The sequence below is a fragment of the Harpia harpyja genome, chromosome 1, assembly GCF_026419915.1.
Source record: "Harpia harpyja isolate bHarHar1 chromosome 1, bHarHar1 primary haplotype, whole genome shotgun sequence".
Lineage (NCBI taxonomy): Eukaryota > Metazoa > Chordata > Aves > Accipitriformes > Accipitridae > Harpia > Harpia harpyja.
Window position 1 is genome coordinate 29,978,033 of NC_068940.1, and position 17,599 is coordinate 29,995,631.

Consider the following 17,599-nt stretch of genomic DNA (forward strand, 5'->3'; position numbering starts at 1 on the left):
TTGGCATGGGGAGAGGCAGTGCCCGGGCAGCGCGGGACCGTGGCATGTCCCCTCCCTGCAGCAGGATCCGGGTGGCTGCCAGCGGCAGCAGCACAAGGAGAGGCTTGGTCTGCGCCACCTCTTTCCCTGCCATAGGCTCCTGGCTCGGGCACCCCTCGAGCAGCGAGGTGGCCGGGGCAGCAGCGGTGGGAGGGACGAGGTCAGGAGGAGAAGGGAAAACGGAGCAACAGAGCGCGTTTGTGGCGAGGCTGCTTTCTGCAGCGGGAGCTGCCAAGCTTTGGTGCATGGGAAAATGTCCGTCGTGGGGCCAGCATGGTGAGGTCCCAGTGCCGCAGGGAGCTGCTCCCTCGGGCTGGGCAGCAGAGCCGGGGGGAGATGGCACCGGGGGGCACCTTTCATGCTGAGGGAGGGGGAGCCGGTCGCACAGCGCTGCCTTGTCCGGCTGAGCTTGCCTGCGGACGCGCATTGTGTCCAGCCGTGCCAGATGTCTGGCTTGTCGAGGGCTCTGGTCGAAGGCAGGGAACCAGGGAGGGAGTGCACAGGGTGGACACTTTGTCTGGGACATAACAAGGTTTGTGTTAACGAAGGAAGACAGGAAATACAGCGCCTTAACCGGACACTGGCCAGTCCCACCGCTCCGTGGACCCCAGCGACATTTCTTTTTTCTTTCTTATGCATCTTGGAGGCAATCAGCCGGGCAGGACCTGGACAAAATAGGCTTCGTGCTCTGGCCACGTGAGCGGCGCAGGGCCGGGGCGGCCACGGCAGCCGGCATGGCTGGGGCCTCTCCTGCCACTCACCGCCTGGTCGTGGGTGCGGGAGCCCCGGGGCGCCGCTCGCTTGCTCCTAATGAATGCGGTGCTGCCACCCAGCCGTGGCCCCCCCGTGGGGCCCCGTTCCCACTCGGTCTCTCTAATTTGTATTAAGTATCCCTTCCTCGCAGGCTTTCCTCCTCCCCTTCTTCCCCCTTCGCGTCTCTTTTGTGAGTGAATAATTTATGGCACTTTTCATCTTCCTGGCTGTTGTTCCAGGCAGGCGGCAGTGGGATGCTCTGCGCCCTCCTGACAGCCGCTCTCAGGCTGGGCGTACAGCTCCAGCCCGTGCTGGTGCCACGGTGGGCTGGAAATGGGGCATTCCTCCCGGTAACGATGGCGAGTCTCCGGTTGGAGCAGCAACCTCTGCCGTCACCCCCGCCGGCCACAGGCAGGCAGGGCCACGGCTGGTGGCTCCATGGCAGTCCACGGGGGACCGAGGGTTGCCGGTGGGACCTGGCGGTGGCCGCAGCGCCCGAGGCTGCGCAGGCAGGGAGTGCCGAGGGAGTGCCGCCCCGGTGCCGGCCGGGGGCTCCCGTTGCAGCGGGGCGCGGGCAGGACCGGGCGGCCGTGGCCCACCGCGTGGTGCGGGGCTGCGGCGAGGTTTCCGTGGGCCGCTGGCTCTTACATAAGCTCATTGTTTTCCGAGTCAAAAGAGGTTTTGTCTCCACTCTGGAGATGTGACAGGAGGAGGAACAATTTGCCCCATTCATCTTTAACTCTGACTTTGGAGAGCGGTGCGGTGGCCTTCACCGACAGAGACGTTAAACCCAACCACTTCCCGGCCGTAAAAATCTCCTGGGGAGCAGGTGTTGGAAATCGCCCCTTCCCCTCCTGATCTCCGCAAATCCAGCGCCACAGAAATCAAGGATAATCCAGCAGCCTCTTCAAAATGAAAACGCTGAGCCCTGATTAATTCATTTAATAAGTGACTGATCCCCTCCTCCCCCAGCACCGCGGCCCAAGAAGCCATTTTGCTTCTCGCTCTCCGGGGCTGGGCACCGCCAGGGAGATGCCGGGGCCGCAGCAGAGGCGCGAGGCGGCTTCCCTGTGGCCTCCTCGCCAGCCTGGCCGCTCGCCTGGCCGCAGCCTGGCCTCCGCAGTGGTGCTGAGGAGGGCAGTGCTCCGGGGGGGCCTCGGGGCCAGGCGGCCTCCGTTGGGCTCTCCAGCCTCACCGGCATCCCCCATGCAGTGCCGAGGTCCCCTCCACCTCCAGCCCCTGGAGCCCCGGCTCGAGGGGATTAAACAGGAGAACGAAATATTCCGTTTTCCGACTGAAAGATCAAACCGGTTAGAAGTGACGTTGTTTTTACAGTTCCATCTGCTTCAATTAGGGCGTGGGGGTGGAGCAGGGGGGCTCCCAATTATCCTCATTAGAGGGGCTCCTCATGCAGCCAAGCTCCAGCCGTGAGCAGGGAGCTCACCAGGCTCGTGCTGGTTGATAATGAATATATTCATGGCTGCGCAGCCTGGCCTTGCTTGCCTGCTGCTGCCAGACCCCTGCTCGTTACGTGTGTTTTGGGCGATCTCTGGGAGTCTGCAGAAAACCTCTCCGAGCTCAGAAGTTTGGTGGGTTTTATCGAAACGGTGATTCTCTGGGAGCGTGGCCAACACGGCTGCTCGGAGTCCTGCCTCAGCTGCTGTTGGCAGAGCAGGAGCCTAAACCCAGTGCTGGCATGCAAGGTGGGAAGGCTCCTGCTCCCTCTCCCCCAGGTCCTGCTTCGCTGTGGGGTGCCCCAGTCACTGCTCGGGGCTGGCCGTGGGCTGGAGATGCCCCAGCGAAGCTGCCTACGGAGCGGCACCGGCACCGGCACCGGCACTGTCCCATCCGTGCCAACCAGGAGAGCGTAGTGCGTTTTTAAGCTGGTTGAAGCCATTCCCATTCAGACCCAAGGACCTCAGCAACCTGAATTTGCAGCTGGTTTTCTGCCCACAGAACTGAGATTATCCGCCACTTTATACGCAGAGCTTCTGGGAGAGCATAACCTGTAAAAAGGTAGAAATAAGAAAATTATCTGTAGCTAGCAGGTTTACAGACCTCATTATTTACTTACGTTCATACTTGGTTTAAACTAAATTGTTCTTGCAGTAGATGCTGGTCCCTTATGTTAGATTCCCATTTCATTTTCTTATTCCACCTGGACGGGTTCCTAGACACGTCTTCCTCTTTGTTTTCAATAGGTTTTGGCTGTAGCAAACCCAAGGTTCGTAAATGCAGCCGAGTCAGGTAGAAACCTGATTTGCAGCTGCTGTGTGCGTTTTGTGCAACACAAAAGAAAACCTGAGACATTGAGAAGTCGGGGGGTCCAGACCTCACCCCCAGGATCCCGCCTGGTGTGAGCTGCTGGTGTGGGACCGGCACTGCCGATGGGGACGGGAGCTGCAGGGACCGGGGGCAGAGCTGGGGGCCGCGGGGAGGCTGGAGGTGGATGGGCAAGGGCAGAGCAGGATGCCCAGGGCGGAGTAGGGGGTGCTTAAGGCAGATTGGGGATGCTCAGAGCAGGTTGAGGATGCTCAGAGCAATGCAGGGATGCCGAGGGCAGATTGGGGATGTCTGGGGCGGGTTGGGGATGCTCAGGGCACCTGCGCAGTCTTCCCCCAGCAGGTTGAGGATGCTCAGAGCAATGCAGGGATGCCGAGCGCAGATTGGGGATGTCTGGGGCGGGTTGGGAATGCTCAGGGCACCTGCACAGTCTTCTCCCAGGTGACGCCTCTCTTGGTGCCCCTTGTCTGGCAGGGCTTTTGTGGCACGGAGGGCCCTCGGCCCTTGCTCTGCGCAGGCAGCTGTGCCGGGGGCTGCCTGCCGCCCCAAGAGCCGGCAGGAGGTCCCCGCCGTCAGCCCGCGGGACGGGCGCTGATTGGCCCCGCAGCATGGTGCTGTTGCTGTGGCTGTGCCCGGGCTGACGGCTGGGCCTGGCGTGCGGCTCGTGCCTCCGCGCATGGGAATAATTCTCCTTAATCCTTCCGAGAGGCATCACTGGATGAGGCTGGAGCCTCCCTCTGGGAGCCCCGTCTCGCCTGGTGCGGAGAGCAGAGCAGGGGGAGGGATGGCCGCCATCCCAGGGGCAGGGAGCCCTCCGCGCCCCCAGCCACCTGCCTGCTGCTGCATGGGGCCGCGGCCGAGCCGGCACCGCTCCCGCGCCCGTGCCGAGGGCGCAGAGCGCCGGTGGTGGGTCCGGCTGCCCGTCCTGGCAAGGTGTGCGCGGGGCAGCGAGCCCCGGTGCCCCGGGACAGGAGGGGGTGCTGGGGCAGGAGGTGGCGGTGCCCCCGGCATCCTGCCCCTCCAGGTACGGCCGAAGCCCTGCTGCCGTGGTCCGGGCTGCAGCTGCCTGCTGGAGCCCCGCCGCCGCGGTACGGGGACGGGAGACCAGAGCCGGTCTTGGGGGGTGCCCCAGGGTAACGCCGGCTGCTGAGCTCCCCTGGAGCCCTATACTCTCCGGCACTCAGAGCCAGTGCTCGGCCCCGGCCAGGAGCAAGGATGTCTGCCTGGAGCCAGCCCCGTGCCGGGGAGGGTGACGCCTGCCGCTGGCCCGGAGCGCCCGGCACATGAACACCACCCTGGGGATTAGGTCAGCTCTGGTCATTGCTCAGACGAATAAGTGGATCAGCGCAAGGGAAAGGAGGGGGAGGGAGCTCCGCTGAGCGGGTCGCTCGAGTGGGGACCTTTTAATTTAGGGGCTCGTGGGGCCAGGAGCAGCCTTGGCGCAGGCGCGAGGCTGGGCAGCGAGCGCTGGCGCCCATGGCGGGGTGGCTGGGGACACATGGCAGCAACCCCGGCCAGCCCCCACGGTCGGCTTGGATGCCCGAGCGTCCTCAAGTCTGTTTATTTTAAGGGATACAAAGTCCTGGCTGCTGCAGGGTCACAGGAGCGCTTGCCGAGCCTCTCATTAAAGTTTCCTAGCGGGTGCTGGCGGGGGGAGGAGGAAGAGGAGGGCACCGTCCCGCCACCCCGCGCCTGCACACCTTCGGACCTGGCGCCCATGCGGCAGGAGCCGTCGGCGCGGTGCCGAGGCTGTCCCGCAGCCCGACCCCATTGTCCTGTGGCCGCGCGGGCCGGGCGCGGGGACCACCATCTGCTCGTCGCTGCCGGCAGCTTCTTTGTTCGCCGCCCGGCGCACGCTCGCGCAGGAAGCGGCTCCCCACGTGCTTCGCCCTTTCCCTCTCGCAGAGGCACCTAATGAAATAAAGGATTTACTGCAGCAAGGGGGAGGGAAGGGGAAACGGGCCGAGCGGTTTGAAAATGTCGTGCTTGGCCCCAGGGCTGGGCTCTTTGGCCGGGTGCAGGCAGGGCCGGGTGCCGGCAGCGCTGGGCACGGGCAGGGATGAGCTCTCTGCCGCAGCCGCGCCGTTCTTCAGAGCGGCACAAGGCTGGAGGCCGGCATGGTGGGAGCCGTGCACGGGCAGGGGGATGGTGCCAGGACCTGGGGATGTGAATATAACCGAGACCGAGCGGGAGCCGGGCTGTGCACCGGGTGTACGTGGCACTGCCGTGGCCGGGCCCCCCGGCTGCGGGCTCTCGCCTGTTCGGGTGCTGGGGGATAAGGGGTGGCCACGGAGCTGCCGTGGGGATGGCGCTGGGGCGTGTGGAAACAGGGAAGCGGGAGTGTCCACGTAGGGTGTGGGAGGTCACTCGGGCTTTGAGGAGGTCAGGAGGGACATCCGTGCACCCCAGGCCCCCTCCCCACAGCGGCGTGCCGAGGTGCCTTGCTGGGCAGCGTGCCCGCTGTGAACAGAGCTCCTAACGCTGCTTCCAGGCAGCACAAACTCAGGGTTTTCCCACCCAAGCGAGCCTGTCCTCCTGTGCTGACCCCACGCCCCAGCACTCTGCAGAGCAGCACGTCCCCGAGCCGCTGGCTCTGGAGCTCATCACCTCTGCACCCAGCGCCAAATTGGGCCGGGAGGACCATGCCGGGAGGCGAGGGACCTGGCTGGGAGAGGCAATGCCCCTTTCTCCTCCCTGCAATGCAAACAGAAACCGAAAAGGACCAAATTCCAAAGTTCTTATTCAAGCCCAGGCACCATGGCCCCAGGCGGAGGCGTGGGGACTGTCACCTGCCGGAGGGACGGGTGGCCGGGATGTGGGGCACGGCAGTGTCCATCGTGCTTTGAGGGACGAGGGAGCGGAGTCGTGTGACGATGGCCCTGCAGCCGCGGACGCTGGCGTCTGTACCTCCAGCTGCTGCATCCCAGGACCCGCACCACAGCCGTGCTGGCCTGGCTCCCGGCAGCACATGCGGCGACTCGCCCACCGAGTGAGCCCAGAGCAGCCCTGGCCGGGCAGGGGCTTTCAAAGCAGCGGCACATCCATGCTGCACATGCCAGTGGTCCCGCAGGCGGGCTCAAGGGAGGTTGGCGTCACGGGGGACAGAGCCGCTCGCCCACCTCGGGGAGGTGGTCACAGGGTGCCACGGGAGTGACCACATGTCCTTCTTTGCAGATGATTCCTCGTCAGAGAGCTGCAGCGGGAATGGCTCCTCCACCCTGAACCCCTCCACCTCCAGCAGCACGCAGGGCGACAGCGCCTTTCCCGAAATGAACGGAAATGGCACCGCGGCCCCCATGGACTTCACCACCTCCGCCGATGACCAGCCCATCAACCTCTGCGACAAACTCGCGCCTGCCCACGTCACCCCTTCCTACCAGTCGGACAGCTGCAGCGCTGACGGGCTGCGCAGCAGGGTCAAGTACGCGGTGAAGACTACGGCAGAGGTATGGCCCGCGCTGCGGGCGGCTGCTGCCGGGGCTGGGCGAGACGGGACGGCCGCACGTCCCTGGCTGGAGCTGGGCATGGGGCACGGCATACTGGGAGCGACCGCACGTGAGGCTTCCCAGGCCAGGCAGGGACACGGCTCCTGCCCCCGTACTGGGAAAGCGCAGAGTGGGGGCAGCAGGGCTGAGAGCCTTTCCCTTGTAGGAAGGGAAGGACGGACAAGCGCTGCACTCACCCGCCACTGCTGTGGCAGAGCAGCTGTGCCTGGCCGTGCTCCAGCCTCCAGGCTGCTGCTGCTGCTCAGCAGAAATCAGCCCGAGTGCCGAGTGAGTGGTTGGCAGAGGGAGGGCGAGGGATGGTTTGGGAGAGCCAGGGGCATCCCCCACACCCCACCTGCCAGAGCTGAGGCTCTGCAGTGGGCTCGCCTTACAGCCGTGCTGCTCCCACCGTGCAAGAAGGAGTCCATTCCCAGTGTGTCCGGGCAGCGTTTCCCACAGGGTCAGGCAGAGCCACGGCCCCAACCAGCCAGAGCTGCGTTGCCTGCACTTCGGGCCATCACAGGCTCCCTGAGGCCACCGTGTCCCCCTTGCCCCGAGCAGGCAGGAGCTGGTGCTCAGGGGAGCCCGGCCGTGAGTTCATCTGAGGTTGCAGGGGGACATGAGGAAAGGGGACAGAAGCAGTGAGCCAAGGAGAGAGGGCTTTTTCCTAGTGACCCTGGGCAGGGGCGGGCAGGCGAGGGCTGCTCGCAGTAACGCCTGTCTCCTCTCAGTCCCCTCCATACAGCTCCGGCAGCTATGACTCCATCAAGACAGAGGTCAGCGGCTGCCCCGAGGACCTGACCGTTGGCAGGGCCCCCACAGCCGACGAAGATGATGATGACCATGATGACCACGAAGACAACGATAAGATAAATGACTCGGAGGGGATGGACCCAGAGAGGCTAAAGGCCTTCAATGTAAGGAGAGCGCCATGGGGAGGGTGAGCCCGCCTGCCTCCTGTCTCGGTGTTCCCACCGTCTGTCTTCTCCTTTGCAGATGTTCGTGCGCCTTTTCGTGGACGAGAACTTGGACCGGATGGTTCCCATCTCCAAGCAGCCCAAGGAGAAGATCCAGGCCATCATCGAGTCCTGCAGCCGGCAGTTTCCCGAGTTCCAGGAGCGGGCGCGCAAGCGTATCCGCACCTACCTCAAGTCCTGCCGCCGCATGAAGAAGAACGGGATGGAGATGGTGAGCGGCCACCCCGCTGCCCTGCTGCTCGCCACCGCTCCCGGGCCAGAAGGTCCCTGAGCACCTTCTCTGCTTGTGTCTCTGCAGACCAGGCCCACGCCGCCGCACCTGACCTCAGCCATGGCAGAGAACATCCTGGCCGCCGCCTGCGAGAGCGAAACGCGGAAAGCAGCCAAGAGGATGCGGCTGGAGATCTACCAGACCTCCCAGGTACGTTGCATGCGGCTGGAGGTGGGCAAGGGACGGAGCCGACAGCATCCTGTGGCAGGGCGGGGAAAAGGAGAGATGTTTCTGAGCAATTTGGTAAAGCATTTTAAAAAGTCTTTCTAAAAGTCAGAGGGCTGCAGAACAGGGCCCTGTGGTGTGTCCTAAGACTCAGGCCAGCGGGGCTGGGGATGCTGGTTTGGGCTGGCAATGCTGTAGCCGCAGGAAACCAGGCCTCCCTGCGCCGTCCCTTGCACCGGCCGCAGAGGACAGCCGGGCTCCTTGCTGGACTATGTGTTTCCCTCGTGCAGGATGAACCGATTGCTCTAGACAAGCAACACTCCAGAGACTCCACAGCCATCACCCACTCCTCCTATTCACTGCCAGCTTCATCTTACTCCCAAGACCCAGTCTACATCAATGGAAGCCTGAACTACAGCTACCGTGGCTACGGGTCCCTGGGGGGCAGCCTGCAGCCGCCTGCCTCCCTCCAGACAGGCAACCACAGTAACGGTAAGTGGTTGCACGCTGCACCAGGGTCGACGGTGGCACAGGGAGCCCACCCAGGCAGTGTGCCGCGGGCTCCCCAGTATCCTGCACTGTGTGGCTGAGCTGGTCGCTGGAGGGGAGGCAGGGGCTGCTCCCATGGCTCACGCCAAGCCCAGTCACAGCAGCACCTCTCCTGCCGCCGCGCAGAGCTGCTCCAAAGGCCCCTCTTCTGCCTGTCTGCTCAGCTTGCCTCATCAGTGGATGGTTAATTGTTGAACTGAACTTGGAAGGACAGTCTAGGTGGCACTGGTGGAGGGAAGGAGTGTCACTTAAAAAAAAAGAGAATCTCTACCAGCTATTAATTATTAACAGGAGCGGGCGCCTATCGCTGCCCTGATCTTGTTGCTGGTATGAGCTGTTCCTTTCCCAGCCTGCGTTGGCTGCTCTCAGAGACGGGGATGGGGATGGGGACAGGGCTGGTGAAGTTCAGGGTCTCTACAGCAGTGCCCGGGGCACAGCCAGCTCCTGCCGCAGGTCAGGAGGGTGACGAGGGGCTGGGGGGGCTGCGTGGGACAGGAGTGAGGCTGCAGGGTGGGAAGGCAGAAGGAGAGCGCAGGCGAGGCTTGAGGGGTCGGCTGAGCGAGGAGCAAGTGAACAGAGCGGAGTAGCCTGGGGCCGAGCAGGGCACTTGGGGAGGTGCCGTGGTACCTGGTGACTCCCCAGCACTCAGGAGAGAGAGGTGTGGGATGGGGCAAAGGCTGTCCCCTTGGGCAGCAGCCCTCTCTCTGGCTGTGTCCTCCCGGCAGCGGTGGCACGACGGGCTGGAGCCCGCCCTGGTCCTCGGCTGCCTTCACTTGCCCCGGTGTGCTCTGGGCTCCTGCCCTGCCCCTGCCCGCCCCGAGGGGAGTGAGGATTTGGAAGGATGTGATTTCCGGAGCCCTGAGAGATGCCTGTCTGGGATTAACTCTTATCATCCCTTCCTAATGCTTCTTAACCCTGAATAAAGATCCCGCCCCGGCCTCCAGCTGCTGAGACCTAATCCTTGCAGCCGCTGAGGAGGCAGCAATGGTTCCTCCCCAGAGCAGAACAGGCACCCCTGGCCCCCCACACTGCCCAGCACCCTCCTTTCACCCAGCCCAGCCGTGAGTGCTGGCTCCTTGATGTGAGACAGCAACCATGCAGGAATGTCTCAGAGCAGCCCCAGTGAGCGCATGCCCCAGGAGGAGCAGACAGGCCCCGCGTGTAGCACACGGCAGCAGTACACGGCAGCAGTACACAGCAGCACCTTGCTTCTTTCTAATGGATTTTTTAAACCTCTGCTTTGCAATTATTTTTTGCCCTTTGCCCAAGCTCTTGCCGAGTCCTTTAGAGGTAAGAGTGTGCTGCTATAGCGCTGGCAAGGAGCGCTGCAAGGAGCTGTGCCTTCTCCCTCTGTGAGCAGAAAGCCTGCAGGGGTTTGCTGCCCAGAAGTGTCTTCTCCCTCCATCCCCCACCTGAGGAGATTCTTGCTCAAACCTGCATCCCCACTCCCAGCTCCTTCCCCCTTGGTGAGCCAGGAAACGGGCTCCGTTTACTGCTGCCTTTTCTGTCCAGTGAAATTGCTTTCGCTAGAGAGCCTCCTCCTCCTCCTCCCCTTCGCAGCACTGATTAGCCTGGCATGGAAGTCCTCTGCTGGTGCCACTCCTCCCACAGCATTTGCTGCTCCAGCATTGCTTTCCTTGGATGCTTTCCTTCCTACCCCGACGCAATGCGCTCCCCTCCCTGCCGCCAGCCAACAGCGGGACCCACCTGGTCTCTGGTGGCTGCTGAACTCTCTTGTCCTGGTTTGCAAACCGCTGCAGCACCCAGTCCCTGCTCCATCTTCCTGCGTGTCCCACCGCAGCAGCGTCAGGCCACCCAGCGGGAGCTCAGCCCTCCTGAAGCCTTTCTCCAGCATCACCAACTGCTCCATCAGCCCGCAATGCTCCAGCCCACAGCCAGGGGATTAATTAGTTCAGTGTCTTCTCTTTCTCCTTACCCCTAGGCTGCAGCCTCGCCTGCCTCCTCTCCCTAACTAGTGTCACATCTCTAGTACACGTCTTTCCATTTCTAGGTGAATGTGTGGTTCTTGCACCTTGCTTGGCTTCTCTTACTTAGTCCAACGCAAAGCTGAATCCAGTTTTTCCACTGTCTTTACCTGGCTGTGTCACTCCTCAAGCTGTGTACCAGCTTCCCTGCCAAAGTCTTCCACGCACAGCCACCCAAACCAGGCTGCACATGTGTGCATGTGATTGTGCACACATATCTGCAGACAGCCATCGCAGTGGCTGACAGTGTTCCCTGCGTCTCGGAGAACTTGATAATTTCGTGACTTTTTGCAGGTTTAAGATCTGTATTGAGACAGGAGGGTTTGTGAGCCGGGGGCAGCTGTGTGTCCTGTTCTGCAGAAGATAGGCGCACGTACGTGGCCAAAAATCATGTGCACTAGAGGTGGAGCAGAGATGGACTTAGGAGAAAGAATTATCCCTGCCCATCAGGCAGATCATAAATTTTGCAGGACTTCATTTCATTTACAGGCTAAGCCATAGAAATGTGCAGCCTAGGAAGACCATTTAGACCCCCCCAACCTGATATGTAAGGCTGAGCATGTAACCGTGTTGGTGCCTGGGGCGGTGCGCGAGAGCCCGGGCAGGGCACGTCTTCTCCTTGCCACGCAGCACAGCCCGGCCCCGTGTGGGCACAGACACCATGTAGTTATCCAGCGCTGAACCAGGGAATCGCACCCCGTGCAGGATGTTACTCTCCATGTGCAGAGGAAAAAACAGAACCTGGAAGATGATTCTGATGGGGCAGGTACCCCTCAGGTGCCAGTTTAGCTCCTGGCACAGCGCGGCCACAGACCCTCCCTTCACAGAGCAGATGGGACAGGCTGCAGGACGGGATTTTTGTCATGTTGACTCTGAAGTCTCTTTCCTTGTGGCTGTTGTAGAGGCAGTGGCTGGCTGGTGCGGGAGCTGGGGCTTCTCACATTGTCCGGGGCACCACACTTTGCCGGTGCAGAGGTCCAGGAGCAGCAGCTCCCACTGGGGATCTTGTCCTGGCAGGACGGACACGGGCAAGGCTGCTCTGCCTGAGCTTCCCTCTCGCTTTTCCTTGGCAGGTCCGACCGATCTCAGCATGAAAGGTGGGGCCTCCAGCACGGCCCCCTCCAACAGCACCAGCAGGGGAATGCAGGCTGCCCAGCTCAGCCCCACGGAGATCAGCGCAGTGCGGCAGCTGATCGCTGGCTACCGAGAGTCGGCGGCGTTCCTGCTTCGATCTGCAGACGAACTGGAAAACCTCATTTTACAGCAGAACTGACTCCCTGTGTCTGCATCACTCCTCTGTCGAGAAGACAATTTATACCTGCTAGAAAGAGGCTCCCAGCGGTGTCCTGCTCAGGACCACCATCGTCCTCCCGTGAAGCGGCGGGTACATGTAGTTTTAGAAGGTGGAATCCAAAAGACCTGTTTTCTTTTACACTCCAAGCACCTGGGACTTCAGGCACAAGGACACATTTTTGAACCGTACCAACTCCTGTGCGTCCAGCCGACCAGAAGCCAAACCTGCGGCTTGGAAGGATGTGGGACTTTCAAGGGCAGAAGGGAGCCTGGGGAGGTTTGGGGCTGCAGATGTATTTAGAAAAACCTTTGTGGACCCAAATGTTAGATACCCATCCCCAGATAATTTCCAAGTCTTAGGTGAGCTGAATCACATATTTATTGAGAAATGGACCCTCCTCTCCCCTTAGTAATTTATTTTTCTGAAAATGGATTCTTTTGAGTTTGTACAGATTGCCAGTTTTTTGTCTGTCTGATCAGAAGGAATTTATTCCTGTGAAATAACACATTCCATATCACTACACTACTAATTTCCAGGCAGCTCTGCCTGTTTCTCTGGGGAGCCCTTGTCCCACAGGGAGCAAGTTTGCCATTCAGCCCTAGACTTCGAGGCTGCTCAGCCTCCAGTAAGCGTAGGTGGCAGCTGGAACAACGGAGCAAGGAAGCATCCTGCTTAGACCTTTGTTCTAAGCGGTCCCGTAGCAGCAGTGGGGTCTAAATCTCCCGCAGAGACTCGGCAAGCTCGGCAGACCTCCGGCTAGAAGGACGTCTCGCACTCATTTAAGTCATTGCAGATAAGGAAGGAAAGAAATACCTGAGAACCACTGTCTTGCGGTCACCATCCGTACTCTACCTCACACTCCATTGTGGGCTTCTTCCAGGCCTGGCCGAGCTGGTCCTGGGGGACGGTGAGTGTCGCAGACGCGTGGATCGCGCCGAGGAGGCTGGAACCGACCCGGCAGATCCAGCGGATCCGCCAGGGTCCTGCTGCTGGGCGGCAGCTCGCCCCCACCCCGCTGTGCCCGGCTGTTTGCTCCGGTCCGTGTGAAACCAGCCCTGGGGTAGCATCAGGAGAATAAACCGTTTAGGAACCGCATGGGTGTAGTAAAGGCTAATGCCGGGTCTCTGCCTGAAAAGTCAGCTCAGTGCGGCAAGCCACTTGCTCCTCTGCAGAAGATAGAAACGGGCAACATTCAGCAGCAGAACTGACAAAGTCCTCTCTGGGGCCCAGGATCCTCCCCCCTCCCTGCTCACAGTCCTGGAACAAGCCCACAATTCCCAAAGTGTGGAAAAACCGTAGTCCGATGACCATTCTGCCCTGTTACCGCCCCCCCCCGCCCCCAGTAATGCACTTCGTTTTGCTCAGTGCAATACCTACTACCAGTGCTGCTAAACCCAGGGACTTCGCTCAGGCAGAGATGCTGAGCCGAGCCAAGCAATGCAACGTGCGCTGGAGCCACGTAGAGCAGCAGAGACCGGCTGCCGGGGATCCCAGCTCCTCCTCGTGCCCTCACGCCAGCACAGCTGCCCCCACCCGGGCAGGAGTCCTCACCACGAGATATAAATTCGATAAGTGTAAACCCCTATACGCTCATTTTAAAGGTAGATACTTTCTCTCTTTGGAGCCAGCTTTTTTCTTCTTTTTCGGTCACTCTGAGCCGGCGGCAGACAGAGGCTGCTGCTCCCTGGGGGGCTGACGCCACTGGCCCGGGCTCGAGCTCGGTGGCAGCGGCTGGTCCCAGCCAGGAGTGGACCCGGGCAGTTTACTCAGTAGCCTTTATACCCAATTATACTCCGCACACACTGGAAGAGAAGCAAAACCTCTACCCTGCTCTTAGTCTCAGTAGAGAAAAAGCCAGCGGCTCCTGAGGACAGGCTTGCCTGGCCCGGCAGCAGAAGGGATTCACCATTGCATTGACTGTTCTCCCCAAACCGTAAACTTTCCGTAGCATTCGGAGAAAAGGGACCTAAGCCCTGGCCGTTTGGTGCAGTCGGGGTGTCCGTGCAGAGACGAGGTGGTGGCTTGTTAGACCTGAGCCGATGCTGGAACCGGGAACATCGCGGCCACCCCGAGGTGCCCTGGGCCGAGCGCCCCGTCCCCTCCCTGCCCGCGGCAGGCAGCAGAGCGGCGTGGGGGCCAGCCCGGGACACCAGCCCCCGCCGAGCCAGGGTTCAGACTCACGCTTTCCCCAGCACTTCACAAGCCTGCTTGGTTTGTCCACTGCATCCTCCCATACTTGGAATTTATGTAAATATTTATTTTTGTGTGAATACCATGAAGTAACAAACCTTTGACAAAATATGTAACCGCAGCCATTTGTGAAAGTCTTAAGGAAGGAGAGGCAGAGACAATCGCTGTCCCGGAATTCTCTCTTTCTGCGATATCCCACCCAAGTCGGTGCCTCCCTCCCCGTCAGAGGCCATCGAGAACATTTTAGCCATAAGTTTGCCATCCAGTTTACTGAAAAAGAGGTTACCCAGGGGCTTACGGACAGATTGCCATCAGCTACAGTTTGTTTAGTTTTATTTATGCAAGTTTTAGCTGTCATTACCAGATCACCTTTGAACTTGTCTTAGCATGTATTGAAGTTTAGTAGCTCTTACACTTTGTTAAACTGCTGTAGAAGACAGATGAGGCTCACGGTTGCGTAGGAAGGTATCCAACAGTCTACCCTGTCCTAACAACTGATGTTCATAACTTGCAGCTGAATGGTACAGACTCAGATTTCCAAAGCCCCAGTGACAGCCACATCTGTGACAAGTTATGAAACAAATGGGATTGACTACGAATTTCTGTCAGGGATCTCTTTTTTCTTTCTTTCTTTTTTTTTTTTTCGGTGAGCCGCAGCTTTATAGTTTCTTTGGAGTGAGCTCCACAGACATCTCAGTGCTCTTCAGCTGATCCATGCTCAGTTGCGGCTCTTCTGTGCTCCAGGACTGTTTCACAGCCACATTCCTGCGCTCTCACTAGGCAGGACGGGGTCAGGAATCGCTAGTCTGGGTTCTCAACGAGAAGGAATGAGCAGGAGCAGAATACACCGGCTTTCCAGATATTCTGAGAGGTGGAAGGAGAATGCTGGGTTAGCAAATGGTCTGGATGTTCTTGGTTTTGTTTAAGAAAAGCTAATCACTGGTCGAGAAAATAGATTTTTTTTTTAATTTAATTTTATTTTATTTTAAACACAACCATCCTGCCCTGGATGTGCGGTTCCCATGACGGTGTTTCTACATGGGAGAGCGTTCCTGGGATTGCGAGCAGACGTAACTTGTACCTCCCCAATCCAAAGGGCCACTTCCCTCCCACGAGTGGCCGTCGGATTTAGTACCAGTTCATGAAAAAAAATGCTGCTTTGAACTCAGAGGGTTAATATACTTTTGATTTGTAATTTTTTGTAAAACTTTTTACAAGGTAGCATAGTATTTCACCAGAATACCAACTACAATCCGTCCATGGTCTGATTTTTATATAATTTAGTGGTGCTTTAGAAACTTTTGTTTGGTTGTTTCGGAGCTGTACAGCTCAGTTCTTCGCCTGTATCTACCTAAGACCAATGTGAACCTTTGTATTTTTGCTCCTAATTTTGGACTCAGTGAAAGTGTACTGTTTACATGTACAGAACTCCCGGCCCCTGTGTGTTCTGCAAGACCTGCTGTTGAAGAGGAAGATGCACCTCACCCAGTTCGTCTGCTTAAGCAAGCCACAGCTTCACTCACCCACCGACACACGCACCTACCCTAAGGAAGACCCCACAAAATTGAAACGCCCTTTAAGCAATTTTGGGTTTTGCACAAGCTATTGTATTTTTTTTTTTTTTCCAGTAGTCGATTTATGGATTGGCTGCGATTCAAATCGAGAGCTGACCCGGAGCTCAGTTAACTGAAGCACCAGAACTCAAGCAGGCAGAGTCGCACAGTGCTGCTGTTTCACCATCCTCCTCCTGCCACCCGAGGCAGGAGGGTGAAAGCTGCCGAGCTCAGTGTAGGGTTCAAACAATGCAGAAGAGCACTCGAGCCCAGGGGGCTTGCAGGGAAGCAGGGGGGAAACACTCATCAGCATAATTGGAAACATACTTTACCGAACCTGGTGAAATCGCCCAAGCTGGCTGCTGATTTCAGATTGAGAGGGTGGGAGCGCGTTCCCTCAGGAGGAGGGGGGCTCCGACACGAAGCAGAAAGCTCTTTGGAAAGTCGGTGCTTTCCTGAGGGCTCAGATAGAAAGCATATGGCACTTAATCCAGCTTTTAAGGTGACACTTTATTGCTTAATCAATTGATTCATTTTGAAATGATATTTTTGCAGATAGGCACCTATGCAACTTAATGTGGCTCTTAAGCAGATGAGCACTTCCTCCTCAACGAGCTTGATAAGAGTTATTTGTGTTATATACTGTGGATTTTTCCAGTAAATGTGGCTTAATATTTTAATTCTTAGAATGTGTGTCTATTATATATGTGATGCAACTTAATTCTGTTCTGTTTGTGGAATGATTAGCACAGGCCAACTCCCTGTTCCCCTCACTTAACAAAGACCAATGAGCTGTTAATCAAGCTGTTATCTCCATGGTATTACTTGCTAAATGCACTGATTTCATAAGTATGTGGAATCCTTTTTTTTTTTTTCTTTTGAATCTGTATATCATATATAAGACTGAATCTACTTAATAAACACTGTATAACAAAAAGGGCTTTCTCCTCCACTGTCGAGCACCGCTGGGTGCTGCCGGCACCGGGCGCTCTCCAGCCGCTGCCCCTCACCCCGGCGCCAGCCCGCATTTGCTCCCCAGCCCCAGCCTACGCGCTGTGTGAGAGGTCAGTGCGATTGGTCACCAAAGCGGGATCTAAATTTAGGTGTTAAAGGAAAAAAATCCTCCATATCTTTCAATAATTTTGACATAAGCTGTGCTTCCCATTCCTTAACAGACAGCTGCGGGTACCATAGAGAGCAGCGTTAGCACTCACAAGTGGGGCTAGTCACAAATTTTATGCTTAACTTATATTTTGACAAAATTAATTTTGTGAAGTGTCTGTTTTTTGTGGAAAAAAAAAAAAAAAGTTTTCATTGAAGTTTGTGGAAAGTTCTCCCTCTCCCTCATGGAAAATACTGATTTTTCGTTACCAGCTTTATTCACTAAGTATAATAAATCTTTGCATCCATAAAACGTTTATCTCAAAGCACTGTGTAGATAAAAATCTCCTGATTTGCATCAGTGGCTGGCCAACAGTCAGGAGGGCCCAGGAAAGATGAGTCAAATCGGTTTGCAGCTTTGGTGGAAGCGCTGCCTTTTGCTTCGCATACGGGTGCCTGCGATGCGGTACGGGCAGGACCTGCCCCAGGTTTTGCTGCTGCAGCCTTCAGCGACAGCCAGAAGGACCCGCCTGAACGTTTGCGCTTGTAAATAGTCACGCGGGATAGCACATCCCAAATGGACCTTCCGTAATAATTAGTTAATGTATGTGTGTACACAGAGCGAATGTGAGGGTTTTGTAGTGCGCACAGGTAAAGTGTCTCCCGTGTGTCCCTGACGCAGTTGGGTTGAACACCGTTAAGCCTCTGGATAAGCTTTGCCCCCAAATTTCAAACGGAGTAAGCCATGGGGATTAGCAGTGCTCAGTCGCACCAGCGTGCAAACCCGTTTTCGGTACCTCTGGAAATAGCTGCTGTTGCTTCCGCAGCTCCACGGTTACAGGTCTCTTGGCCGACTTGGCTGCAGCCAAGCTCCACTGCGGAGCCAGGATGCTCCAGAGCACTGCAGAGCCGGACCCAAACAGCGGACGGTCTGTGAGAGAAAAAAATCTATTA

The 17,599-nt window shown here is 58.1% G+C and overlaps 1 protein-coding gene across 3 annotated transcripts in view; it reads left to right on the plus strand.

The window, feature by feature from the left end:
- The window catches only part of NOL4L (nucleolar protein 4 like), a 66,081-nt gene extending 49,857 nt beyond the window's left edge, over positions 1–16,224 (plus strand). For all 3 annotated transcript variants that reach the window (XM_052783354.1, XM_052783362.1, XM_052783371.1), the window contains 6 exons: positions 6,250–6,521; positions 7,292–7,477; positions 7,557–7,748; positions 7,836–7,958; positions 8,264–8,465; positions 11,581–16,224. In XM_052783354.1, the coding sequence (XP_052639314.1) occupies positions 6,250–6,521; positions 7,292–7,477; positions 7,557–7,748; positions 7,836–7,958; positions 8,264–8,465; positions 11,581–11,780 (1,175 nt within the window). In that variant the 3' untranslated portion in view covers positions 11,781–16,224. The remainder of the gene's footprint in view (positions 1–6,249; positions 6,522–7,291; positions 7,478–7,556; positions 7,749–7,835; positions 7,959–8,263; positions 8,466–11,580) is intronic.
- The last annotated feature ends 1,375 nt before the right edge of the window (positions 16,225–17,599 follow it).